Source organism: Bos indicus x Bos taurus, chromosome 4, assembly GCF_003369695.1.
Source record: "Bos indicus x Bos taurus breed Angus x Brahman F1 hybrid chromosome 4, Bos_hybrid_MaternalHap_v2.0, whole genome shotgun sequence".
Taxonomy (NCBI): Eukaryota; Metazoa; Chordata; class Mammalia; order Artiodactyla; family Bovidae; genus Bos; species Bos indicus x Bos taurus.
In genome coordinates, this window is record NC_040079.1 from 63,271,254 (window position 1) to 63,297,911 (window position 26,658).

Here is a 26,658-nt window from a genome sequence, read left to right on the forward strand (position 1 = left end):
AGTTTGTGCTGGACTGTGTTAGTCGCTCAGTCATGTCCGACTCTTTGCCACTCCACGGACTGTAGCCTGCCAGGCTTCTCTGTCCATGGAATTCTCCAGGCAAGAATACTGGAGTGGATTGCCATTCCCTTCTCCAGAGGAACTTCCCAACCCAGGGATCAAACCCTGGTCTCCTGCCTTGCAGGCAGATTCTTTACCATTTGAGCTACAGGGAAGTCTGGTTTGGCTTACTTTTATGCTAAATTTACCAGGCTATTTACATTTTTATTTAATTTTGCAGGTGTATGCTACCTAATTTCTCTTATAGTCTGTAATAAAACAAGGGTTATGTGACCAATGCTCCTATGCCTAAGCCCAGGGTGGACAGAAATGTTTTGTGCTTGTCTAAGATTTATTTCTCATGATTATAGGGGTGTCCTTGTGGGGTTCCCTTGTGACTCAGCTGGTAAAGAATCTGCCTGCAATGCAGGAGACCTGGGTTCAATCCCTGGGTTGGAAAGATCCCATGGAGAAGGGAAAGGCTACTTGCCGGGAGCCAGCACGGGAGTCCCCACCCATAACAGGGTTATGTGGGAGAGTTCTGGTGGGCAAGGTGAGCCAAAACTCGAGGGGTGCCCCTCTGGGCCTGCCTGAGCTCTACCCCAAAACCAGAGTCTGCCTGCCTTACTGCTTTGTGCTCTCACCTACACCTCTGACTTTACGGGGGGCTGTCCCCCACCACCATCTCCCTCTCTGAAAAAGAGTTAACTTACAGCTCCAGTTAATAAAGTTCCTGGGCATGACAAGAGTGTTTTAGTTCACAAACCCCTCAGATGGCTCTCTAACTTGCCTGACAGGTTTACCCGGACTCCTACAGCTATGCATACAATTGTTTACAATTGTAAACATGAGCGGCACAGGAAGCTTAAGATATTCAAATAGTATAGAGCCTCTTGGAGAGTTAGAAATTGTCAGAATAGAACTAGTAGAAGATTTCATTGTTGAGCCTATGCTTGCTGCCAAGTTTCCACATCCCCTGTATTGTATCCTTGGAAGTGTATTAATTAATATAGTTGGTATGTAGAAAAAATAAGTAGTGGCCTTGGTGTTAACAACTTTAGACCCTTAAGGTAATAAATTCTTTCCTTTGTTGTAAACCCACTGCACCTCTGCCCTATAGGAATGCAACTTTAACACCTTCGGAGGATGGCGCCAAACTTTAAAATAATTACTCTTAGAGAAAATAAGTCTTATGGTTGACAAACCTTTGTTAGAGTCATAAAATGTTAACAGGCCTTCTGGCCAGAAGATGATGTAAATCACCTAAGCCATTTGTATATTGTAAGTTTGCAGAAAAGAAACCCTGATTTCCATAAGGATCAAAGACTGCTGACTTTGCATGATTTCACACCCCCTATTATCCTCTACGTGCCACTTAGGGTATAAAAGCCCCTGTTGAAAATAACAGAGAATAAAGCTATGGGCCTTGCTCACTGAAGCTTGGTCTCCCCATATCGTTCTTTCCCTCACCTCCTGGCTGAATTCCCATCTGGAGCATGGAGGCTTGTCAAGCCTACTAATTTTGCCTGGGCTTCTAAGATCTGACCGGGGAGGCCTTAGTGTCTCCTCTCCTTCGGGAGAACAGGAGGACGCCTGCGGCCTACGTAGGTGACACAAACTCCTTGTCTTGGAGTTTTATTGGTTTTCCACGTAAACCAAGTTATTCAGCCTCTTTTCTCCACTGAATTTTCTCACTGAGCTATCCCTATTTAACCACTCATTATATCTCTAATTAATACTTAATTAAGCTATCGCTATTCTAATCGCTGACGCCATCATCCTGAGGGAATCCCTGGATCCAACCGGGGCTGGGCCCCGGCAGCTACTCACTCCAGTATTCTGGCCTGGAGAATTTCTTGGACTGTGATGTCCAGGGGGTTGCAAAGAGTTGGACACGACTGAGTGACTTTCACTTACAGGGGTGTCTCTTTCAGAATTGTTGGAGAAGTATGTAGAGTTTTCTGCACAGCAAGATGGGTGGCAAACCTATCAGTCTATTAAATTTTTCAGCCTCCTGTCATTTTTTCATTTTACTTATAAATACAAACATCATATAGGAAAGGATAAGTGGAAAGTAACTCAATCTGAGAAATTCACCTCAAGGATGGTAACTAGTGCAGAGAGGCTGTGCAGGACTTCTAGGGACCAGGTGGGGAACTGGAGTATAAAACAGGAAACTGAAACATTGCAGGGAAAAAACGAGACACAAAGCATTTATGAACAAATTTCTAGGGAGCAAAAGTGATGAATTCATCAAAGACTCTTGCAATCTAGGCCATACATTAAACTAATCCCTTTCCAACCAGGATACATGATCATGCTCTATTTAGCTGATTTCCTATCTGGCCCTTCTCTTGCTCAGAAGCAATAAATCCCACCCTAAGGAATCAGATTCTCTACTAAGTAAATCCCCAGTCTGGCTGAGTTGGGTCACTTGAGTCATAGTGGTGTTAATCAACATAATGAATTTGCAAAATCCCGATTTCTTTAAAAGTAGACTATATTATTACTTGTTTATCTATACATACAAACTAGACCCAAGAGTATTTCAGCATGTACTTCAAAGAAATAAAAATCCTCACTAGAATAGTTAAGAATGGAAACTTGAGTACACAGTTAATAAACTTCCTATCCTTTTTTGGACCTTCATATTATTATCCGTAACAGACTTGACTCTTGGAAAATGAATTTTCTTAAGCTTATTATTTCAATCTCTTTTCTTAACTTTGCTTTCCAGCAGGTAGCTGGCAATGAGTAGCCAAAAATATCTCTACAAATTTAAGGAAGACAACAAACCTAGCAGAATGCAGCAAAATAACAAAACTTAGCAAGACTAAATGCTGTTACAATCAACTTAGGAATTCCAAAGACAAGTTTTGGACTTAGCCATCAACTACTTGGAGATATGACTGATGTCCTCAGAGGTGAAAAGGGACCCTGGAAGCACAAAATCTTTAATGATGATTAATCAAGTTCTTTCACTTCCCTTTCTAAAGCTATAATATTTGGATTTTTGTAGATTTCAGAGGTTATCTCCATGGAGTACCACTGCAAACATACTATCAATTATGTAAAGGTGAAAATGACTCTGAAAGGGAGCTTTGCCCTCAGAATTCTTTAGCTCCTGCCCTAAAGGATGAGTCCAGGTTCTTGTCAGACCACTGACCGATAACAACCTTGTCACAATGATTTCCTTAAAACACACTTAGAAGTCCAGTCACTGTCACAAGGGAAATTATTATCTCTCTCATAAATTTTAGGCCCAAATTAGGCTATTAAACAGTTTTCAATATACCACTTTTTTTTTCTTAGTTCACTGCAGAAATGAATCTTCTAAACCAGAACCTTACATGAGGAAGAAAGTAGATTTTATATATCCTACTATGAGGGATTCTCTGGTGGCTCAGATGGTAAAGAGTCTGCCTGCAATGTGGGAGACTGGGTTTGATCCCTGGGTTGGGAAGATCCCCTGGAGAAGGAAATAGCAATCCACTCTGGGAAAATCCCATGGACAGAGAAGCCTAGCAGGCTACAGTCCATATGATCTTATAAATAAATCAGTTTTAAACTTTATGTAGCTAAATTTATACATTTTGGGGGTACCTAATTTCTAACATTGAAGAGGCATCATTAGAAAGGCCCTCCTTCCCTTAACTTTCTAAAAATGTTCATTCATATTATAAAGGCTCTTACAGTTTTATTTTTTACATTTAATTGGAATCTGCTTTGGTATAAGAAGCAAGGTAGGAATCCAGAGCTTAACTTTTCCCTGCAGCACCTATTGTGGCCATCTCAATTATCTCAACATCACTTATTAAATGGGCTATTTTTTTACCCAGTAATTTGAAATCCATTCCTCTTCTTAGCTTCCTTTTTTATTCAAATTTTTAAATTAATAAATTCAAGCCTGTAATTGTCAGCAGGCTGTGAGACTGCCCATCATGGCAGAGGAAGAATAACATTATGCTCATAATATCATTTTATAATCATAACCCGCAAGTGCCCTTAAGTAGAAATTGAACTTCTTGGCTCAGTACTATGAAAAAGAAAACCATGTATCAACTAGATGAAAAACAAAAGATGTTATGCTTGGCAGGTATTCCAGTTCTCTTTAAGCAACACTGAATAATCCTAATCATAAGACTCAGCTACTTAGGGTTGTTCTGCGGAACTAATGCTTCCTCATGGGTCTACGAAACGTAGGCCTGCCCCGCATGAGATGATCTACAGATACCATCCTGAGCCTCCTTTGTGATGGAGGAAGATCACTGGGAAGAGCTGCTCTTTACACTGTTGATGCTTAAATAAATTTTCTTACGCTTTCTGGATCAGAATTCTATGTATTCATTGAAAATTTGTTTAAGGGCTTGAGATGATTCAAAGCTCCACTTTTGAGAAAAATGGTGGTTCTATCCAAGGCATCCTGACAGACCCCAGGTAATGGAGTAGAATGAGCCTATGCCTGGGAACCAATACCAGTTGGATGCTAAATGCTCACACGGAGAAGTAAGCCTTGCTACCTGTCCTCCTGGCATTTTAAGCACATTGGTATCTCTAATCAGCAACTAAGAGTTTTAATATTATTTATACTTCTTTAGAGGAAGTCAACCCAGACTTGCCTAGAAAGTTAGTACCTACCACCCAAAAACACCCTCCAATCCACAGGTGAGATAGCCTACATTGTGAAATGTCATGTACACTCAGTTGTGTCTGACTCTCTTCAATCCCGTGGACTGTAGCTCACCAGGCTCCTCTGTCCATGGGATTTTCCAGGCAAGAATACTAGAGTGGGTTGCCATTTCCTCCTCCAGGGGATTTTCCCGACCTAGGGATCAAACCCACGTTTCTTGCGTCTCCTATATTGGTGGGTGGATCCTTTACCACTGTGCCACTTGGGAAGCCTTGTGAAATGTCATAAAGAAGTGATTTATTCTTCTAAATATTATTAGGAAGTTAATAATTACCTTAGCCCTGCCTTTTCTGTGTGAAGATTTAATGGTACACAGAGTCAAGATCACAAACATTCACATCAAGTGCCACTTACATCTTTTGGAAAACTGTAGCTGAAGACACAGCCTGTTACATTACCCATTTCACATAAAGGGGCCGACCTTTATTTATATAAATAGATCATCTCACGTGTCTAGTCCATTTAGCTCCTCTGTGTGCTTCAGTGTTACTCTACTTGAAAATATTTTTTCTCTGTATTTTAACATCACGAATTCCTTTAAGTCACTTTTGAAGTCTACAGAATGTATGTGTCAGAAATGGAGGCACTTTAATGGTCTTATTCACCACTATATTCCCAGTTGCTAGAAGAATGTCTGCCCCATGGTCTGTGGTAGTCAATGTGCTGAACAAACAACCAGAAAATAAATGATTCAAGAAATATGCACATACATACCAAAGCACAAACAAAAATTACCCGGTGTCTTGTGCATGAACACTCATTTTACCAGCAATAATCCAAATGTAAAGAAAGTCTCTGTCATATCCTTCCTTCACTCAGTGTATCTTCACTGCACATCTGCCACATGCCAGAACCCCTCTGACTCAGCTGTTGTTCCTGAAGGGCTCCTAAACCTACCATGGTGAGGTGAGGGGTCATCAGACAACCATCTGACAATGTAATGAGGACAATGGTAAGAGATTTGTGCAGATACCTGGAGAACTCATGGACAGGCACATAGTCAGCTGGGAACACAGAGAGTAGGAACTAGGGTGTGGGGACTGTTTTCCCAAGGTTCTGGCCCAGGTGAGCCTCTGCAGATGAGGAGGAGCCAAATGTTGGGAGACAGGGGAAGCATGACGGCAGGAATGTCAAGTGGAGCTGGGGGAACCAGCAGGCAGGAAGTGACTGGGGCATTAGGTAGAGGACTGGAAATGGGATGATGTGAGGCACAAGGGCGGAGAAGGCAATGGCAATCCACTCCAGTACTCTTGCCTGGAAAATCCCATGGATGGAGGAGCCTGGTAGGCTGCAGTCCATGGAGTCGCTAAGGGGTGGACACAACTGAGAGACTTCACTTTCACGCATTGGAGAAGGAAATGGCAACCCACTCCAGTTGTTCTTGCCTGGAGAATCCCAGGGACGGGGGAGCCTGGTGGGCTGCCTTCTCTGGGGTCGCACAGAGTTGGACACAACTGAAGCGACTTAGCAGTAGCAGCAGAGGCATAAGGGAGGAGGCAGCCCGACATACCTGAAAGCCTGCCATTTCCACTGTTGGCAATGGGAAGCTTTTCCATGGGTTGAAGTCAGGCAGGGGTCTGGTAAGATTTGCACCTTAGACAGGTCACCCCAATGGCTGACTAGAAAATGGACTAAAGGGAGAGAAGGCCCAGGTGGGCAGGACTAGTGAGCCCAGATGAGAGCTGACAAGAGCCTGGAAGAGTGTGTGGTTACAGAAATGGAGAAATGCAAAGGAGAAAGATTTTAGAGAAAATCATATACTTTAGTGCTTGATTTCATAGTTGCAACTGCTTCTGTTCTATATTTCATTATTACTAGTATTCTCTGATAATTCCTAAGGATCTCTTGTTAGGTGAATTTTCTTTTTATTGCCTACTACACTATATTTTTTCCCCCAAATGTTTGCATGCCAATTCTTGTGGCAAAAAATAGAGTAACAACCACTGAAGTTGTCATAACAAGGAACAGCTACTTACTTCTCCCTTGCTTCGTGAGAGCAGCAAATGAGACAAACAGAAAGGTGACCTTGCAAAATCTGCTTCTGGGGTCCACAGATAAGAAAGCAAGTACTGGGAATATTTTAAAAATATTAATATATTAAAATATTAAAAACCTTATTTGTAAGGTTTATCTAATCCTATCACAGCCATGGATAGGATTTCAAGGTCACCCTATAGACTTAGCCAAATACCATTATTTCAATTAAGTTTAAAAAAAATCTTTAAAATACGTGTCAGAATATGACAGAATCTAGAGATACTACTCTCAAAAATGCACTCTCTCTGCCAGCAATCAGCCAAAAGAGTATCTTTGCAGTCCGTTTTTTCTCTTTTCCAGAGTGAGGATAAGACTGTGAGTTAGTACTTCTGCCCTGTTTTTCACAACTGCCCCCAACCTCTGACTGATGTTACCTTATGCACAATGAGCTCATGCGTGCCATCTGGAAGTGTCCTACCATCTTCCTGCATCAGGGGAACAAAGGAGAAGCCAAACAATTTCTTCTCTCCTTTCTCCTTTGCTGTAGAAGGGGGAAAAAAAAAAAAGAATCAGTTATTTCAGTGTATGCTTACACACTGTGTTCAGACACACGGATTGGGGACATGAGTGATCATGAAGAAATAGAACACTCCCCACCCCCCACCCCCCACACACATCCGCACCCTTTATACAATGAAAAGCAGCTCTTATGATGGGACTTCTGTCTACAGTGGCCACCCTCTAACCCCATAGTCCTGCCTCATAACCATAAGTTATATTCCTTGACTAATTTTCTTCAAGGGATTCACTATTTGAAATTATGTGTTTTGTTTGTTTGTTTTTTGAAGTTGTAGATTTCCTGTTTCTTCTCCTCACAACCCAACCTCCACCCCTTCTCATAAGCACCACAGAGGGCAAGATACTTGTCTGCTTTATTTTACTCTATGCTTGGTATCTCAAAGAATGCCAAGAACATAGTAGGTTCCCAACAAATGTATGGAACATAAATGAATGAGTGAATGAATGAACTCTCCCTACAGCCACATGTATAAACAGAGACCTCTGAAAGCCACCTCCTTGGAATCAGGCACGCAGACAAACACAAACTGCAATCAATAGTTGATAAGAGCTTACTGCAGTAGTATTTGTATGCCAGAAATGAGGCAATGAGGTTTTCCAATGAAAACCCAACTGAATTACAATGGCTAGAACAAGGGTCATTGGCAACTGTTTACAGATAAGGAAACTGAGAGGTCTATCACAATGTTACCTGCTCCAGACCTCTTGTGTGCCATTCTAGTACTTTCCACCCAGCTTCAGCTTCTCCAAAAATGAAGACCGTAAGAAAGAGAATCTGGTTTGCTCAACTGGACTCTGCCCTTGTATTCAGACGTGCAGAGGAGCTGCAGGCTGGCAGCCGTCATGGGCTGGCCTGTTATTCTTGCCCACACAACTGCGGAAGTGGCGGTTTTACTTGACAGAAAAGTCCAGCTTTGGGATACAGTAAGCCCCATGCTAGAGGAGTCAGATACGGAGATCCTGAGGATCGGAAAAGAGACTCTAATAATAAATACATTATCCCCTTCCAATTGTTTCTGGCATTTAACCACAGGGATGTGGAACCCTGTGCACAGAGTAATTCTAGCTGGCTGGCTTAGGTTCCTAGCATGAGGGCAGCCCTGAATTGTGATTACAGTGAAGGATTTTCTTTTTAAATCATTCATTTCAAGCCTAGAGAGAAAATGGGGAAATACCAACACTCTTCAAACAAAAGTCAGAGCAAAGATCTCTGGAAAGAGATTTATAAGTCAGTGAGTGTGCTGGGTATGGAACTTGTGATTTAGAGGGCAAGTCTTATTTAGAAATAATTTCTTAAGTTGCTTTGACTGTCTTTTTGGTGTGGTTTTCGGTATTCAATTTGGAAAGATAAAAAAAAAATTCCAAGATGCATAAAATTAGCAAAGGTAAGGAACAAAGCAATAGCTTCCCTAAATTTGCCCTTGGTTATAAAATAAAAATAAATACCAAGTAAAGTTTAAAGTACATAGCCTTTTTTCCTAAGCTATTAGATCAGGATTAATGAACTAAATAGACTATTACGTATAATATGTATAGTACAATCCCCTTTTATTAATAAAACCCATGAATCTATGGATTCCACCTCTTGACTTTCCAATATGTTTCTTCTTGTAGCTCAACTTGAACAATTCTGCCCCCTGGGACCTCCAATATATCGACTAACCACTACTTACCCCTTCACTCCCACCTCCCATTTCTATGGCCCATCATTCTAATCACCTCAGTGAAAATACCCTCAACACTCCCCCTTCCACATGTCCACTCATAACACTATACCTTGGCAGAATCCAATTTGTGGCTTATTCTATGCCTAACCTAAGCTTAATTAACGCACACTAATAGTACTTTGGCCACCTCATGCAAAGAGTTGACTCATTGGAAAAGACTCTGATGCTGGGAGGGATTGGGGGCAGGAGGAAAAGGGGACGGCAGAGGATGAGATGGCTGGATGGCATCACCGACTCGATGGACATGAATTTGAGTGAACTCCGGGAGATGGTGATGGACAGGGAGGCCTGGCGTGCTGCGATTCATGGGGTCGCAAAGAGTCGGACACGACTAAGTGACTGAACTGAAATGAACTGAACTACAAAAGTATCCTGGGATAGGCAAACTTTCGTTTACCTAATCAGCACACTCCTCTACTTTTCTAGACAATAATTTCATCCATTCTCCTTGTCTCTGAAGCCTCCAATACCTTGATACTTTCACTTTCAGCTCATGGAGAGAGAACTCCCTCACACCCTCGCATCCACCTATCACTCACCTGCATCTGCCCTCCTAGCCCGGAACTGCCCACGCTCCCACCCAAGGCTAATTTTTATCCTTGAGTCCTAGGTCCTGTGCTCCTTCCCCAACTCAAGGACACTGCTCCTACAGGTGTCCCCACTCTCTACATCATCAGGTTTTCCTCTCTACTGAATGATTTCTCCCAAACAAACATACTTTAAAAGTTCCATTTAAAAAAACAAACAACAGCAAAAACTTCCTATGACCTACTTGTTCTATAGCAACTATCTCACATCTCTGCTTACCAGTATTCCTTATAGCAAAGCTTCTTAAAAGATCTGTCTGTACTCACTGCCTGTCCTTCCTTCTCTCCATCTTACTCTGACTCCAGTCAGCTTTCAACTCCACAAATCCAAGAGAACCACCTGTCAGGTTCAATGACTTCCATGATGCCAAATCAGGAGATCATTTCTTGGTCCTTATTTTATTTATCACTGGCACCTGACACATGATCAATCCCCTTATGAAAAGCTTTCTTCATTTAGTCTCCTAGGTTCCATTTTTCCTTGATTCTCCTTCAACCTCACTGGCTATTCCTTTTTAATCTACTTAATGACTACTTCTCACTCTCCCCAAATCTAAATGTGTCAATGACCCAAGGATCCATCCTTGGACTTCCCTTTGCTATCTAAACTTTTTACGTAGACATCTCATCCAGTCTCATGGCTTTGAAAACCACAGATATCTGTGATATGCTGGAGCTAACCTGTACTGGTTCATAAGAACTGACAACATGTATCTTCCCTCAACTACAAGATCAGTGATGTCATGTTGGCAGCTTGAAACTGACCATGGTGGGAGTATTTACCCCATGGAAATCAGCAAATGCTATAATTTAGGGCTTCTCCTCCCCTCTCCATCACTCTGAGTGCTGGTTAAATATTTACAGCACACCAATGAACTACATGTTCTCATTATCAAGTTTAAGTCTCCAGCTTGGATCTCATTCAACTGTCTACTTGATGTCTTGAATATCTAATAGACTTCTCAGACTTAGCATATTTAAAATGGAATGTTTGATTTTTTCTCTCCAAACAGATTCTTCCTGTTGTCTTCCCCACTTCATTAAATGACCCCTTCACTCTGAGGCCAAAATCTTGAGATCAACCTTGAATTTTCTCCTCGCTTCACATCCAATCTGTCAATAAATCTGTATAAAAGAATCAAACCACTTAAATCTCGTACTTGGAATTCTACAAAAGACTCCTGAATGGCTTTTCTGTTCTCATCTGGCCCACCTACAATCTATCATCCATACAGTGGGCAGACTTAACGTCAATCTAAAACCTCTAATGCTTCTTTATCACTCCAAATAAAGTCCAAAGTCCTCCTTCCCATGCCCTAAAACACAACAGAGGATCTGGTTCTGCTGCTCCCTCTCTGGTTCTCACCTCCAACTCTCTCACTTGCTCATTCTGGCCTCCTTGCTATTCCTGTAAAGTGCCAATCATGTTTGAGAATGCACAGTGATATAGATATATACAAATCAAATATGAATCTGAGCCAATCAGAGGCTTTCCTGGTAACTTCACATGCCTAGGAAAGTTCCCGAGGGTTCCCTTGAGCTGTCTAAGGGCTGGATCCGCTCCTGGCTGAAAAGATAGCACATGGGTCAGGGGTGCCTAAGACCACACAAGCCCGTCAGGCCTTTAATAACGCATCTCCTCTTTCTGTATAGTCTTCCTAGGCTGTGAAAGTGATGAACTGATTTTTATGAAAGTGATCACCTTAAGAAAAACCTTGTAGATTTCTACAGCTACTTTTTTTCCTCCTTCTTTTTCATCTCTTTCCATAGAGGTTATGGGTTTTTTGAGAATGGCACCATTTACGTCCCAGGATTCCATTCACCTCCATTTCTTTCTCATGGAGGTCTCTGGTTTGTGACACACTTTCTACAGACTATGCCACACTGTTGTTTCAGCTTAGTAAGCAGTACCCAACATAACAAGGCCACGGAGACACTCCATCCACTTACTGGAACAATGCCGAAACTCGAAGCGGATGTGTGCACCCCTGAATTTATCCACAGGGATAGGAAGTTTCAGCAGCTCAGACCACCTGGGGCTGTTGTTATGATAAAGCACAAAGGAGTGGTACTCGCTAGCCGGTGGCTCTCCAGAGCCGAAGGATATAAAATCCTGACAAAGGAAACATGCAGGTTAAAGACAGCTTCATTTCAAGATGATTTTGGAAGGAGCAGAACAATTGCTTTGCTGTGTCTGTGTGCTCCCAAAACAGCACTTAATGTGAAATTACTTCCTCAGTCCTCTTCGGGGCTGTTCTGCACCTGCTTCTGCGGGCAGGCTGTGTTTGGTTCATCCTGAGGCTGGTCTCCCAGGCCTAATTGCTCAAAGGTGGACCTCGGTGACGCATGCTAGCTGAGCAACTGCGTGCCCAACTTGGAGTCAACTACAAAGCAAAATTCTCAACCAGCCACAGCCAAAAGCCTTCTGTGCCTTCCTATAAAACTCAGTAAGCCCCGGGGCTCCCATGAAATACTTCTTCCACAAAGGAATCTGATATGATCACCCCGATTAGCAATACTCTAATCTCCACGTCCTATTTTGGTCATAATGAAAATATGTAGGATTAAATATGGGCTCAGACACTAAAGAATGCCTGCAATGTGGGAAACCTGGGTTCAATCCCTGGCTAGGGAAGATCTCCTGGAGAAGGAGATGGCCACCCATTCCAGTATTCTTGCCTGGAGAATCCCATGGACAGAAGAGCCTGGAGAGCTACAGTCCATGGGGTCGCAAAGAGTCAGACATGACTGAGCAACTAAAAAAAATACCCAGCTCCACAAAGAAAAAGTATACCTCTCCAAAACTATAAAAGATGAAAGGGAAAAAAATGAAATGGGATAAAAATGCTACATTTAAGGAGTAACTGCTATGAGGATGTTTTTGACACAATTAATTAAACAAACTGAAAGCTTATTTCCCCTCTTTTCATGATTAAAAACAAACAAACAAACAAACTACACAGGGGTGGAGAAGAAAAATAAGATTGAAAATACTGCAAATCATAAGTTAACTGATCGCACTAAAGATGAACCCAAGGCAAGGATGTGAAATTGTTTTACCAAAAAGAATTCAGCATTAACGTACCTTCAGGGTCTGGCCACTACTCTCTACAATGAACATCGTAACTTCCACGTTTCTGGCCACACTCTTTCCTCCTTTCTCAAATTCTCCCCTTTCTATAGTGATATATAAATCATTCCGCATTTCACCTAGCAGGAGGAGAAAATTGAAACAGCATTACATATATAGTAGGAAGTATAATAGAGTGCTCTATCAAGGAAAAGTTTAGTTCATAAAAAATAGTGTTAGAGCATACAACATACAATATTTATACTTCTATAATAAGATCCTCACCCTTACTGCCAACATCCAAGGAAAGCAAAGGCCAGCCTCTGCTAGCTTGAAATTAGCAATACTGAAAACTTACATTTAGGAGGGAAATAAAGGACCTGGGTAGAAAGGTGCTGTTAAGTTTCACCATTTTTCAATATTTCCTTCATTTCATTTATGAGGTGTGATTACAGAATGACAGCTGAGCAGGGGTGGTTCAAAGCAACTAGTCTCAATACTTTATAGTCAAGGCACTTAGAGAAGAAGAAATACTTAAGTGGAAGAAAATGATAGGACTGCAAAGGGTACAGTTACAATTTCAATCTTCTAAATTTCATGGACGAAATGATCTCACCCCTGGAAGAATCCAGATTAGTGCTTTACAAACACAGATGTAGAATAATTCAGTCATACAGAGACATTTGGCTTAATATTTCTTGCCACCAAGCTATAAAACAAATGAGAAAGGTCCTGGATTCAAACTGACCTAGTCTATGTACACATATATCATCTATTGTTTTTTCTCCATTGGCTATTTATGAAACTTGAATGCTTTTTCATTTTGCCCCTTTCTTACTACTGCAAGAAAAAAAAAATAGAAATTGTATGCCAACTAGCAAAGAGAGGCAAACATGCTTGACAACCTGCTTTTATTTCTCCTGTAAGAATTAAATTAAGGGTAGGCAATAAGTGGATACGGACATGAGAAGTAAGTCAACAACGTGTGACTAGAAAGTTTTTGAAGGTAAATACTGGCGAGGTCAGCAAGGTTGAATGTACTTTTACTTAACACTGCTTCCAAACATTTGAACACTCAAAAGCAATACTGCTTTGTTCTAATTAAAAAATACAAAAAACAAAAAAAACCTCTCCTTAAGAAAGCAAATCACCAGAAGGAACAATAACCACACAAATGTACCCACATTTGGGAAATTTATCAAACTTCCTGACCGAAATGTATATAAGAAAGTACCCTCGCTTTCAAAACTATGGGGGAATACCAGTGTGCGTGGCCACCTTCCTCCACAAAGGGGACTTTTAATAGAGCATCATTTGCAAATGACCTTGCCTGACCAGGAAACAGATGGGCCACAAAAGGGAGACACTGAATAAGTTCTAAAAAAGATGAAATCTCACACCCTCTTTAGAAAGTGTATGTAAGGAATACATTAATGGAAACAACTGATACAGTGGTCTCTGTCTTATGAATTTCTTAGTTCTCTCATGTAGCTCCTACAACCAACTTGAGAAGGCAATGAACTTGGAACTCCAGGAGAAAAGCAACATATTTCAACACACACATTTGCATGCTCTGAAAGTTTCCTTGTTTAACCATCTCAATTTTTTAAAAAATTAGGAAAATATTACCCCACAAAGTTCACAAATTCTCTACAGTTTTATAACCTGATTCATTTAATTACTATATAGTTATCATTAAGTTTCTATATATTTATATATATATATATATATTCATACATACACACATACATTCTCAACACTATTTATTTTAACAATTCCAATGCAGAATAAATAAGCTCACAAACTATGTCTTCCAAATTCACCAGTTTCAACTCAAAACAGGCCTGCAGTGCTAATGGTCTGCACATGTGCTATTTCAACAACTGTCTGAGGGGAAATTCTTGACAATACTGTTCGCATGAACAGATTTGCCAGGTAAAAAAACAATACAAAAATCAAGGTACTTTAGAACACACCCCCCCCACACACAACAGTAGGAAAATTCCTTTGCTTCTGGAGTAGGTGACATGTGATGAGTGGTTGAGGTGACACACAGCCTATAAAACACACACTGATTAATGGGAAGTGCAGCTACAGGGGCTTTTACCTTAGAAATTTCTCATAATGAGTGATCAGCCTGTCCAAACCACATGGGGATTAACTGTCCTGGATATGAAGAGTAAGTATTTCTTGGGAGGGGGACTTCCAATATTCATCTATTGGCAGGGCCAGTAATTCTGGCTTAAGCAAAGTGGAGAGAGGAAGGTCTGCAAGACAACCTGTTTCTTGCTGTGTGCAGGCTGGGCCCTGCAGAGGAACAGGGATGGAGGGAGAGTAAAATACCACCAGGGCCACGAAATTCTTTCTCCATGTATTCATTTAGCAAATAGACTGTGAGCACCTACTATGTGTCAGATGTTATCTTAAGTCCAGCAGACTCAGCAAAGGACAAAGCAAAAATGCCTTTGCAGCAGAGCTTAGAGTCTAGTAGGAAAAGATTTTGAACAAAGAAGTAAAACACAGAGCACCCTGAATAATGCTAAGAGCTATGGATCAAAGTGAGACAGAGAAGGGGACAGGGTGCTGACTGAGGCAGAGGGGCTGTCCCATGAGAGAAGCCCTCACTAAGAGGATGAGACATCTGTGGAAGCGAGGCTGTCTTTCCAAAGCCTTTGCTTCCCAAATGGACCCCTGCAGCTGGGTTAGCTTATAACTGAGCTGGATTCTTCTCTCTCTTCTGAGTTCAAATAAGCCTAAAGAATGTAGGGTCTCGGGAAGACTGGAATAAGGAGATCTGGATACCAACTTTCCCTGCCACTGTCTCCTGTCTGTGACATTAGTCTAGACAGGGCAAGATAAACCTTGGGCCTCACGTGTCTGTGTCACTCAAGTGGAAGGTGGTAAAGGCAGGGGTAGGGGTGGGAGAGCCAGTAGCAGGGACAAGGCTGCTTTGTTGTTTCCTTTTCTGTAGAATTTCTAGAATACAACACATTCATAAATAAAAACACCTTATACACACATTGTACTTTTCTGTTCTTTAACTGCAACTGTCCCTGAAACCCTCTTTATCTTCCCCCAAACTTCTTTTAAAATTTTTATTTTGCAAAGTTTTTAGACTGAAGTAAGATTTCTCTGAAAAGAGAAAACATGACAAGAACATTTCTCCTGGATGACATTCTACATGCGTCCACCCCCCTCAGGAATCCATAGCTTGCTGTGTTCTAATACTGCAAGGTGCCATGTTTTGCCAAAATATGTCGAAGGATAAAGTTGAAACAAGTGTTAATTAAAGTCAATACACTTGAGGTTGACTCTAGAGAAAGCCAACCTAAAGGAAACTAATAAGCCCAAATGATGTTGAGAAAGCAAATCCTGGGTAATTAAGAGAGAAATCATAAGGTGAGTATGAAATGGAGTCATAGCACCAATCATGAAAAGCTACTTGCCTGACAATGTTTATTAACACCTTGCACCTCTTAAATTTATTACTCTGTAAGTTTGATGTGCTTGACACTTTCCTCTGTTTCACAGGCCCTGTTTCGCTGGGAAGCCTTCAAAATATCACTGTAGACAAGATAAAGATAAGGCCACAGCAGTAGGAACAAATTCAAAAAGAGTTCAGTAACTACAATCAATGGGGTTGATTTGTGGCTTATCCTCAATGGGCAACAGGCTTTTATCAGTTCTGTAAACCTTGATTCTGTCCTATGAATGCCTTGGATAAAGTCACAGAGGACGAGCTCATCACACCAAGTAAAACACTGTCCCCAGCCATAGGGACTATCCAGTGCCTCTTCTGTGCTAGACAATTACTGTCACTTTTGAAGCTGGAAAATAAAAGCTTCCATACTTCTTAAAAACAAAAGACTATATGTAAATGACTATAGGATTTTTGTGAACTTAGATTATGATGATGGTGCTTAGTAGTAGATAGTTACACAGTAGTCAGGTACTTTGCCAAGTGCTGTAAGTAGAATATCTCATTAAATCCTCACATAAACCTTATAACAAGGTCCTATTATTTCCATTTTACAGATAAGGAAACTGAAGTACAGAGATTAAGAAACATGTTAAGAAACATGTCCAATGTATTACCAGTATCTCTGTTTACCCATGAAAATGTAATTCAACAGGTAAGAACATTCATCAAATAAACTAGCGCAATTCAGCCTTTGCCTCCAAAAAACCAATGCCCTAAACAAGGGAGATATTAGTCCCACCCTAATTGGCCAGACCTGTTGTTAAGCAATGATTTCATTTCTAGGAACGAGACAGAACATGTATGCTTCAGACCATAAACAATACAGAGAAGGCACTCATCAGTGGAGAGATGAGGGTGACAAGAAGTTAACTGAGCTTTGAAATGTTGAGGTTACAAGCAGAAAAACTCAACCCAGTGGATAGAAGGTAAAAGGAAACGAGTTCAACATGAAGGAAGTCATTTTGAGAGATGACATGAGATGTGATGATGTGATCTTGGCCATTTAAGTACTCAAGTACAGCCAGGAAACCATCCCCCGGGACCCGAGGAAGAAATTCATGCACTGGACATGTAGCTGAGCCGGATGGCCCTTTGTGTGTGTAGCAGGCACTTCCTTACCTCCCCAAAGATGTCCAGGTCCTAATCCCATGAACCTGTGAATAGGTTACCTTACATGACAAAAGGGGTTTTACAGACATGATTAAGTTGAGACTCTTATGATGGGAAAATTTTCTTTGATTATGAGAATGGGCTCAATTTAATTTCAAAGATCCTTATAAGAGGGAGGCAAAAAGTCAGAGTCAGAGAAGGAGATACGATGAGAGAATCAGAGGTTGAATGATGTGGGGCCATGAGCCAAGGAGTACAGGCCACCTCCAGGAGCTAGAAACGGCAAGGAAATGGATTCTCCTTCAGAATCATCAGAAGAAATACAGCCCTGCTAATACTGGGATATTAGCCCAGAAAGACCCGTGCAAATTTCTCACGCCCAGAACTGTAGTCCATTTGCATTGTTTTAAGCCACTCCATTTGTGCTGATCTGTTACAGCAGTCATAGGAAATGAATACAATATGCCATGCACACTTAAACTTCCGTCACCTCAGGACATCTTCAAGGAGGGGACAGAGCAAGGGGCAAGGGTAAGCTTCCCAGGTAATTGAAATCAAAGCAAACCACATACATGGAAAATTTATGCATGAGATGAAAAATTAACTTTGGATTTCTCTCATGCAGTATGCTTGAGTAAAACATAGCTGGTGTTCTTGTTTCTGTTTTATTTTAAAAGAGTACTCTGAGGTGTTGAAATTTTGAGGGGGTAGATTTTTAATTTTTTTAATTTAAATTTATTTATTTTAATTGGAAGCTAATTATTTTACAATATTGGAGGAAATTAATTTTTTTTTTTATGACTATCAAACAAACACTGGCAAATGAGCAACAGCAGTCATGAGGGGCTTTCCAGGCAGCAGTGCAGAGAAAAAGGAGCAGGAACAGGGTGCCCTTTACACTCTAGGACAACACACGCATCTCTGATAGTAGCAGTTGGGGAAAGTCCTACACCCACGGGCAGTGAGGCATGTCAGCTTCCTAATCTGGGGGCACCAGCCTCTCCCCCACTGTGAACTTGGGTGGGGATCCACCCTTAGGGTGACACTATAGACTCTTAGCCTCTCTCTCTCCTTGGTCACTGTGGCATTCATTGGTTAAGAGACCACCGTCCCCTTGGTAAGGGCATGATCAGGGGGTTCAGATTTAAACAGGCCAGTTGCAACTGTGTGATGCAGAGGTCCATGACTTTGCCTGGGAGGTGGTGAATTTTAGTTAGATTTAGGATATATTTTTTAGAGAAGACCAAGTCAAGTAGGTTCCCACCTCTTTCTCTAAAAGAATGATTATTTGAGGCAATTCCATCTGGTGATGTACATATCTCTTCCAGTAAGTGGTAAATAATACTAATAATATATATATATATATATATATATATATTTAAAAGAATAAAACTATATATCTTTTTAAATGGGAGGCAAACATACCTACAACATTTTTCATTCCCAAGTCTTATAAATCATTATCTAGTCAACTTTGACCAAATAGAAGTTTGACTTACCTGAACTATTGCCTAAAAACAAAAAGGAGGCTTACTCTTGAAGACACTTGGAAAATAAACGTAAATCTTGAAGTCACTATCACAGCTACTATTGCTGGCAACCATTTGAAACATAGGCTCTATTAATAATTTTTAGCAAGGTCTTTTAGTCTCCAAATCTCAACCCTTCATGGCCCCATCATTCTACGACTTCCCCATAATTCCTTGTAGGATTAAGAACTTTAAAGATGTACTAAAATTGAATGCACTGGAAGGTATTAATTAGAGTGGCTCAGTGGTAAAGAATCCACCTAGCAATGCAAGAGACACAGGAGATGTGGGTTTGATCCCTAGGTCAGGAAGATCCCCTGGAGGAGGAAATGGCAACCCACTCCAGTATTCTTGCCTGGAGAATCTCATGGACAGAAGAGCCAGGTGGGCTACAGTCCATGGGGTCGCAAAGAGTTGGATGCAACTGAGCCACTGAGCACACACACACAACAAACAGGGATAGTTTTACTGGTTGATATGTGAGAATCCATGGACAGAGGAGCCTGGTGGGCCACAGTCCATGGGGTCGCAAAGAGTCGGACATGACTAAGTGACTAAAACACACACACACACACACACACACACACACACACACACACACACACGAGAATGAGTCTCCAGGAGAGTGCGTACAGGTAGGGAAGATAAAGTATGGAGACCAGGATGACTCCATAAACTCAGAATAAGAGTGGACCCTTACAGTGGGAGGAGGGCATGGCCTGATCGCCCATGACATGCCTGACACATCAGCCGACTTTGTTCCAAAACGTCTGGGGGGTGGAAAATTACTCCTTCCTGATATTCAGCAAAGGTTCAAGCTCTGCTTGTACAGTCTGTTAAGACATTAGAGCTTGGCTATTCAATCCTGTAACCACTGCTACACGTGGCAACTGAGTCCTTGAAATGGGACTTGGCTGAAAAGAGATGTGCTGTAAAGTATAACAGTTACCAGCCTTCAAAGACTTAAGGTGAAATAGTGTAAAACAACTCATTACAAAATTTTTATATGGACTATGTATTAAAAGGATATTTTGGATGCATTGGGTTAAATAAAATATACTGTTAAAATTAATTTCATCTCTTTCTTCCTACCTTTTTTCCAAGTGGTTACTGGAAAAGTTAAAGGTACATTTGTGGCTTGTATTGTATTTCTACTGGAGAGCACTGATTGAAACATTTTCAGCGCCCTCCCTCTCATAAGCTCAGAGACCAGACCATGGAACTTTCTGCAGGGTTATTTGGTTTGTAGGTGGCAGTAATGGAGCTTCACAGAGGGAAAATTTTCTTCTTTGGAAATTCGGTAAGGCTAAGAAATAAAGTGCTGAATGACCGACCCTTAGTAACAGAGGACTTCGTGACAAGGCAGAAACAGAGGGGCAGGTTGCCTCTTTATACCAGATGATATTCCAGAGATCAACCCGTGTAAAAGACAGACCAAGAGATGAATCTCTATTTCCATGTTTTTCCCATTCCAAAAAGAGTTTGGCATTGATGACATTCTGTGACCCTCAAGAAAAGTTGTGTGTATGTTCCCATTAGTGTCCGGACCACAGATAATTCATTCTGCAGAAAGGCAGTGACTAAGTTAATGAAGGTCCTGTAGGTATAAACACATGCCTCACCCATCCTGACCTCTATCAGAACACAAAATTAACCCTGGAGGACAAGTCTAGAGAAAAAAAAAAAAAAACCATCACATTAGCAGACTGTCAGTACAACACTGGGATCAGAAATGCTGTTCATATACGTTTTTCTCATTGAAAACTCAGCTCAAATTTTCATCAAAGCCACGAGTGAGAGAATGAAAATTAATTGGCAAGTCATAATTCTGAAAATAAAGAAAAACAAAACAACGACTGTTATGTTTGCCAATGTAAAACATTCCATTGAGTTGTAAAGTTGCTTTCTTTTCAGCTGTTTAAGTTTATACACACATCTCTCCTTTCTTCATCCAATTTGTAAGACTCAGAAGCCAAAGAAGAAGAAAAAAATGGAAGAAAAAGAAAGTGCTTTAAAAAAAATCTCTTGCAGTCTCAGGCACTACAGACATGTGTCTGGGAAGATTGAGTCCCTGGTCAGCACAACCCTGCCATTATCACGTGGTGCAGGGAAGGGACAGAAGCAAGCCTGATTCCACAGTAAGTTCATTTCCATCATTAAAGCCAGACAAGAGCTGCGTGAGCACAGCACATCCCAGACAATTATTCAGCCAGTGAAGTGTCATGTTGCTTGATATTTTTTCCATTTCTCAATGATACTGCTCGGAGACCAAGCTGAGGAATTCTTCCAGCAGCTGGCTGCATTCTGTTCTAAAATATGTTTTTTATATTAGATTTACCCATCAATTTGCTTCCCAGTGGGATGAAATTTTTTTCTTTTCTGCTGAAGAGGAAATACTAGCTATTTATAGCAACTGAAGGAAATAATGAATGGTTCCAAGAGCCAATGGATAACATGCCATCAAGTAAACAGTGCTATAAACAGTCATTTTTGACAATAGAAACAGGAGATGCTCAGGCAGAGTGGGTCTTTAAGCTGGGTCAGGTCATGTCAGGAAACTTCCCAGGCCGTTCTCTTAGCCCTCCCTGCGTAAGTGACTTCCATCAGGAGATCAAATGTCATAGCGATCAATGCCGGTCAGTTTCTGCAACATGTTAGGTCTTTATGGATAACAAGCCCACCACTAAGTCTTACAGCTGTAACAGGGGCCTCGTCTGAAGCAATATTCATGGTTCGCTTTTTACACATGGGATTTAAACAGCGACTTAAAGGATCTTGTTTCTAAAAATACTGTCAACAATTTGAGACTGTTTGGTTTTTCTATTTTTTTGCTCGGTTGTGTAGGGTAGGATGCAGATCCCTACGAAAGACTATTACTTGGCATTTACTTTGATAGTGTGAATCTCCTTAATCTCTACCATTTTCACTCAGAAACACTTTTTGGGATTTTCCTTTGGAGTCTCCTTTGGTTGCTAATATAGATCTGATGTACATATACAAATAGAACTAAAAATACATATGGTATTTGCATATGGCTGCTTAGTACATACATATATACCTCTGGTGGAAAATCCTCCAAGAAAGGCTAACCATTGCTTAATAAATGTTCTTATCAAAACTTGTAAGGATTTCCCCTAAGTGACTTCAATAATACTTCCCACCAAAGGGTAAAATATTTTCTGAATTCAACTTCAGTTTTCCTTCTTATTATGGTCATAATGAAAAGCAGGCATGGCCCCTACAAGTTATCCATCCTGATGTGAAAAAAATGTAAAGATTAAAAAAAAAAAAGAATTAAGTATTTCAATTTATTCTTCAGCACAGCCCATTTGAACTCTTTGAAGCTGACAGTTTGAAAACTTTCTCAAGTGCCAAAAGGAGACAAAATAGCCATATTTCATCATGTGGTTCATTCTGAGTCACTTACCAGGCATAATAATATTAGAAAAACCCAACTTCCTGGTGATGGATACTCCATGAGAAAATACTGATGAGTATTCCCTTCTGATTTGTTCAATGTCTCCATGTAAGAGTTGTAAAGAAACAGCTAAACCTAAATTAAATGAGACCAGAATTAAAAACAGAAGGATAGAAATAGCATGAACAGAAACTGAAATTGTTTCAACAAGTCCAAATCTATGGTATCATTGTTTTAAACTAAAGATTAACATTCAGACAAAATTAACAGAGTCTATAAGACAAATATCTAGAGAACACTTTTCCAACTTGACCACCTTAGTTTATCCACTTATAAAGAAGGTCCCTAGAAGCTGGAAAAAACTTGAACAGAACACTAAGAAGAGGAAGTTTGGTTGCTAGTCCCAACACCCACTTCTCCATTCCCTGCCTGACAGAAACAGCCCTGCACCAAACTCATCCTTGCAAATGGCAGGGGCATTTCAGCCCTGGAAGACACTGAACTTAAAATGGGAGTTCTAATTTCTTAAAAACTCCATAAAGTCTGTAAATAATTACTTATCAAATATCATAAAGATGAGCACAAATCTAAAGACATTAAAATTCAAGGATTTTAAGGATATCCATAGAGCTGTTTCTTTTTTAAGTAAGAAAGGTCATTAAAATGAAACCAACATTGTATTCTTAATATTATATATGGTACAAACTAATAATCACATTATTTTCCACCAAGCATATATAACAAAATGCAGGCCATTTAGATAAACAAAAGGAAATTTAGTCAGTAAAACGGTAAAAATTATTTTTTTTTGTTACCCCAATTATAGTGACATGACCACAGTAGAATATATTCAAGACACTGAATGACACATTTTTCATACCTCATTTTTCCAAACCTCAGGCAAGAGCTAGAGAAAAAAAAATTAATGTCTTATCTTTTTTAATGTTTCCCTATTTTCAACATGCTGCTTCTCTTTTAGTTCCCTATTCCTTCTTCCATCTATTATTTTAAAACAAAGAAAAAAAAGTCCATCACTTACATTAGTGATAGAAAATGAAACCAGTCAAAGGTGACTTATATTTAAAAAAAAACTTTCAAGCATCATTAACCTGAACTCAAAATGAATGTGGATGATGGAATCAAGAGGATGATCAAACCGTACTCTAAAAATCCTCCATCTACATTCTGATCACCTTTTTCACTCAATAACACCCTTACTATTGTGCCACTTGTCATTCCCAGTTCCTAACACACAGCACTACAAAGCTAATTGCCAACATACACCATAAGCCTGGCAACAATCAGGCTGGGATGAAACAAATGTAAGATATTTGCCATGCATCTAGATTAGTATCTTCCTTTCACTCCCCTTCAGCAATAAGAAGCAACAACAAAAGCAGTGCTCTGTTGGAAAAGCATTATGCCCAGAGAGAAGATGAAGCCTTTCCTGGGGTGCAAACCAAACCAGGATGAGGCATACCGAAGGGGCAGTGACGTAAGCAAAGAAGGCCAGGATGTGGCTGCATCACCGTGTCCTCTGGTGTGTGGATCTAATAGAATGTTGGTGTTGGAAAGTTGCTTTGAGAATTACATTAAATCTGGCAGGCACTCAGGAACTTTAATTAAATCTTCATCTTATTTTTACCTAACTATCTTTTAGCTCACTCCCCACCCTCACCCCACATGAGTTGGGTGACTGAGGCGATAAAATGGAGGCACATCAGCCCTCTGAAAGCCACATGGACTGAAGCAGGGGAGAATGAGCAGTCTGGATGGTTTAATGGTGACAACTTTGATGTGGTACTGTTGGCTCCTTTTAAAACCCAGAGGCAGGCGAACGAAGATAAACTAACACATGTTATAATCCATCTGTCTCAGCAGCTATTTCTTCTTGACTCATGCTCTCCACTACCCCCACCTCATTACTGGTGTCTCTGTTCTCCTCCTACTTCTGTCCTTTTGCCTTCAAAACATTCACCCACACTGTCACCATCATCACGAACATCATCAGGGTCTGGTATTTGTACAATAGCAGTGTGTGCCAGATAGGGTATGTAATAAAAGTCCCTCCTGCTGGGTAGAACACTGTTGCAGTTCTGGGGTACTATCAGCAATGCTTTCAAATAGAGAATTACATGCACTAAATCCCTGAGGTCCTGTGATGTTTTGCAAGAGCAGTTCATTTTATTAGAAATTCTCATCAAAGGACTTGATCAGAGATACTAGCAACCTTATATGGTATGTATAAAGTAAGAAGAGAAAAGAACTAAACAATAATGAAAAAAAAACCAAAACAGATCCTGCTATTCAGGATAGAGGTTGGAGGAAGGGAAAGTGACCAGGATTCTTGTTTGGCTCTACTGGAGCCAGAATTCATTTAACCATCAGTGAATTTATACATATATATATAGTTCCCAGGTGGCTCAGTGGTAAAGAATCTGCCTGCAATGCAGGAGCCACAGGAGATGCAGGTTCTATCCCTGGGCTGGGAAGATCCTCTGGAGGAGGACATGGCAACCCACTCCACTATCCCTGCCTGGAGAATCCCATGGACAGAGGAGTCTGGTGGGCTACAGTTCAAGGGTTGCAAAGAGTTGGACATAACTGACGAGACTTAGCACTCCTATGTGTGTGTGAGAGTGTGTGTGTGTGTGTGTGTGCTGAAACGATAAGACAATGAGAAAATAAAGGCATTCAATCAATGTGAATGTTAAAGACAATTGAACATAGGAAATAGAGAAAAAATATGTTTTCACGGAAGACACAGATGTAAGCATGAACCAAAAAAATGCCTCAATGTTCTCCAGACAGCCAGAGTCATAGAGATGAGAGCATGCAAGAGGATAGAGAGGATCCACGTAGGAGACAATGAACAGAAAGGAGCCAATGAGGCAACGAGGAAGTGATGAGGGAAAATAAATTGTATGGAGGAAAAATAGTACAAAATAGTATGGAGGAGAAAAGAAAACCAGACATTCTAGAGTTGGATGCATTCTAACATTTGGTTAGAAGATATAGCAGTCTGAAAGTTTACAAAGACAAAGATGAAAGCCCAGGATAATGATTTCATTTGTTTGGCCAATTGATATCAATTTGCAGGGAGGGCAAGGTATTGTTGAAGTGACCCAATTTCTTCAGTATGAAGAACTCACAAAGAATTAAGAACTAGGAAGGTCACGTGGGCCAAGAGCTTGACCACAGTGTACTTGGCTCTTCCCAAATCATCTATTCGATTTCCATAAAAAATCACAATGCATAACAAATAAACTTCAAAGAGTGGGAAGTCAAAGAAACATGATATAATAGTGAATCCACAAGGACCAGCCCACCAAGAGCCATAGCAATATTATTTATTTTTCAATCAGGGAAACTCCTGATCCTGTTCTTCTAGTGGTTCTTAATTATGCTGACTACAATGAACAGGTTGGACAAATGACTCACTAGATAATAAGAAATACTGTATTAACATAAAGAAATTATTCTTTACTATAAAGGGGAGACATCAAATATTCACCCATTCTGATGACCTGAAGATTCATCCTCCCCTTTCAGAAGAGTAGCTCAAGATGTAAGGCATATTCACAGAGCAGTATTTTCTTCCTATTCTCTTTCTTATTAGATCACTTTACTATCCTCACCTTACCCCTCTCTCTAGGGCTTCAGATCAGATCAGATCAGTCACTCAGTCATGTCCGACTCTTTGCGACCCCGTGAATCGCAGCACGCCAGGCCTCCCTGTCCATCACCAACTCCCGGAGTTCACTTAGACTCACGTCCATTGAGTCAGTGATGCCATCCAGCCATCTCATCCTCTGTCGTCCCCTTCTCCTGCCCCCAATCCCTCCCAGCATCAGAGTCTTTTCCAATGAGTCAACTCTTCACATGAGGTGGCCAAAGTACTGGAGTTTCAGCTTTAGCATCATTCCTTCCAAAGAAATCCCAGGGCTGATCTCCTTCAGAATGGACTGGTTGGATCTCCTTGCAGTCCAAGGGACTCTCAAGAGTCTTCTCCAACACCACAGTTCAAAAGCATCAATTCTTCGGCACTCAGCCTTCTTCACAGTCCAACTCTCACATCCATACATGACCACAGGAAAAACCATAGCCTTGACTAGACGAACCTTTGTTGGCAAAGTAATGTCTCTGCTTTTGAATATGCTATCTAGGTTGGTTTAAGCAACTTCTAAAATTCTATTGCACACTTTAACTTATTGCTATCACAATTTAAACTGTCCACCTTGGGCAAGGCAATAACTTCCAGCTTGAGAGGAAGATGAAAGGCAAGATATAAGGATGTATTAATATATGATAGGGTTCCTGCTCCATAGAAGCTGATTATCCAATAAGGAAAGACACACACATGTAAGTAGAATATGAAGCAGTATGGGTTAAATGCATGATAGGAATATTACAGTAAAGAAAAATTATGACTGATGGAATTTGAAATTTCA

The 26,658-nt window shown here is 40.6% G+C and overlaps 1 protein-coding gene across 3 annotated transcripts in view; it reads right to left on the reverse strand.

The window, feature by feature from the left end:
* Positions 1 to 26,658, reverse strand: part of DOCK4 (dedicator of cytokinesis 4) — a 477,735-nt gene that overhangs the window by 172,512 nt on the left and 278,565 nt on the right. For all 3 annotated transcript variants that reach the window (XM_027539557.1, XM_027539555.1, XM_027539556.1), the window contains exons 13-16: positions 22,217 to 22,342; positions 12,685 to 12,809; positions 11,550 to 11,712; positions 7,141 to 7,247 (exon numbers count right to left, since the gene is read on the reverse strand). In XM_027539557.1, coding sequence (XP_027395358.1) covers positions 7,141 to 7,247; positions 11,550 to 11,712; positions 12,685 to 12,809; positions 22,217 to 22,342 — 521 coding nt within the window. The remainder of the gene's footprint in view (positions 1 to 7,140; positions 7,248 to 11,549; positions 11,713 to 12,684; positions 12,810 to 22,216; positions 22,343 to 26,658) is intronic.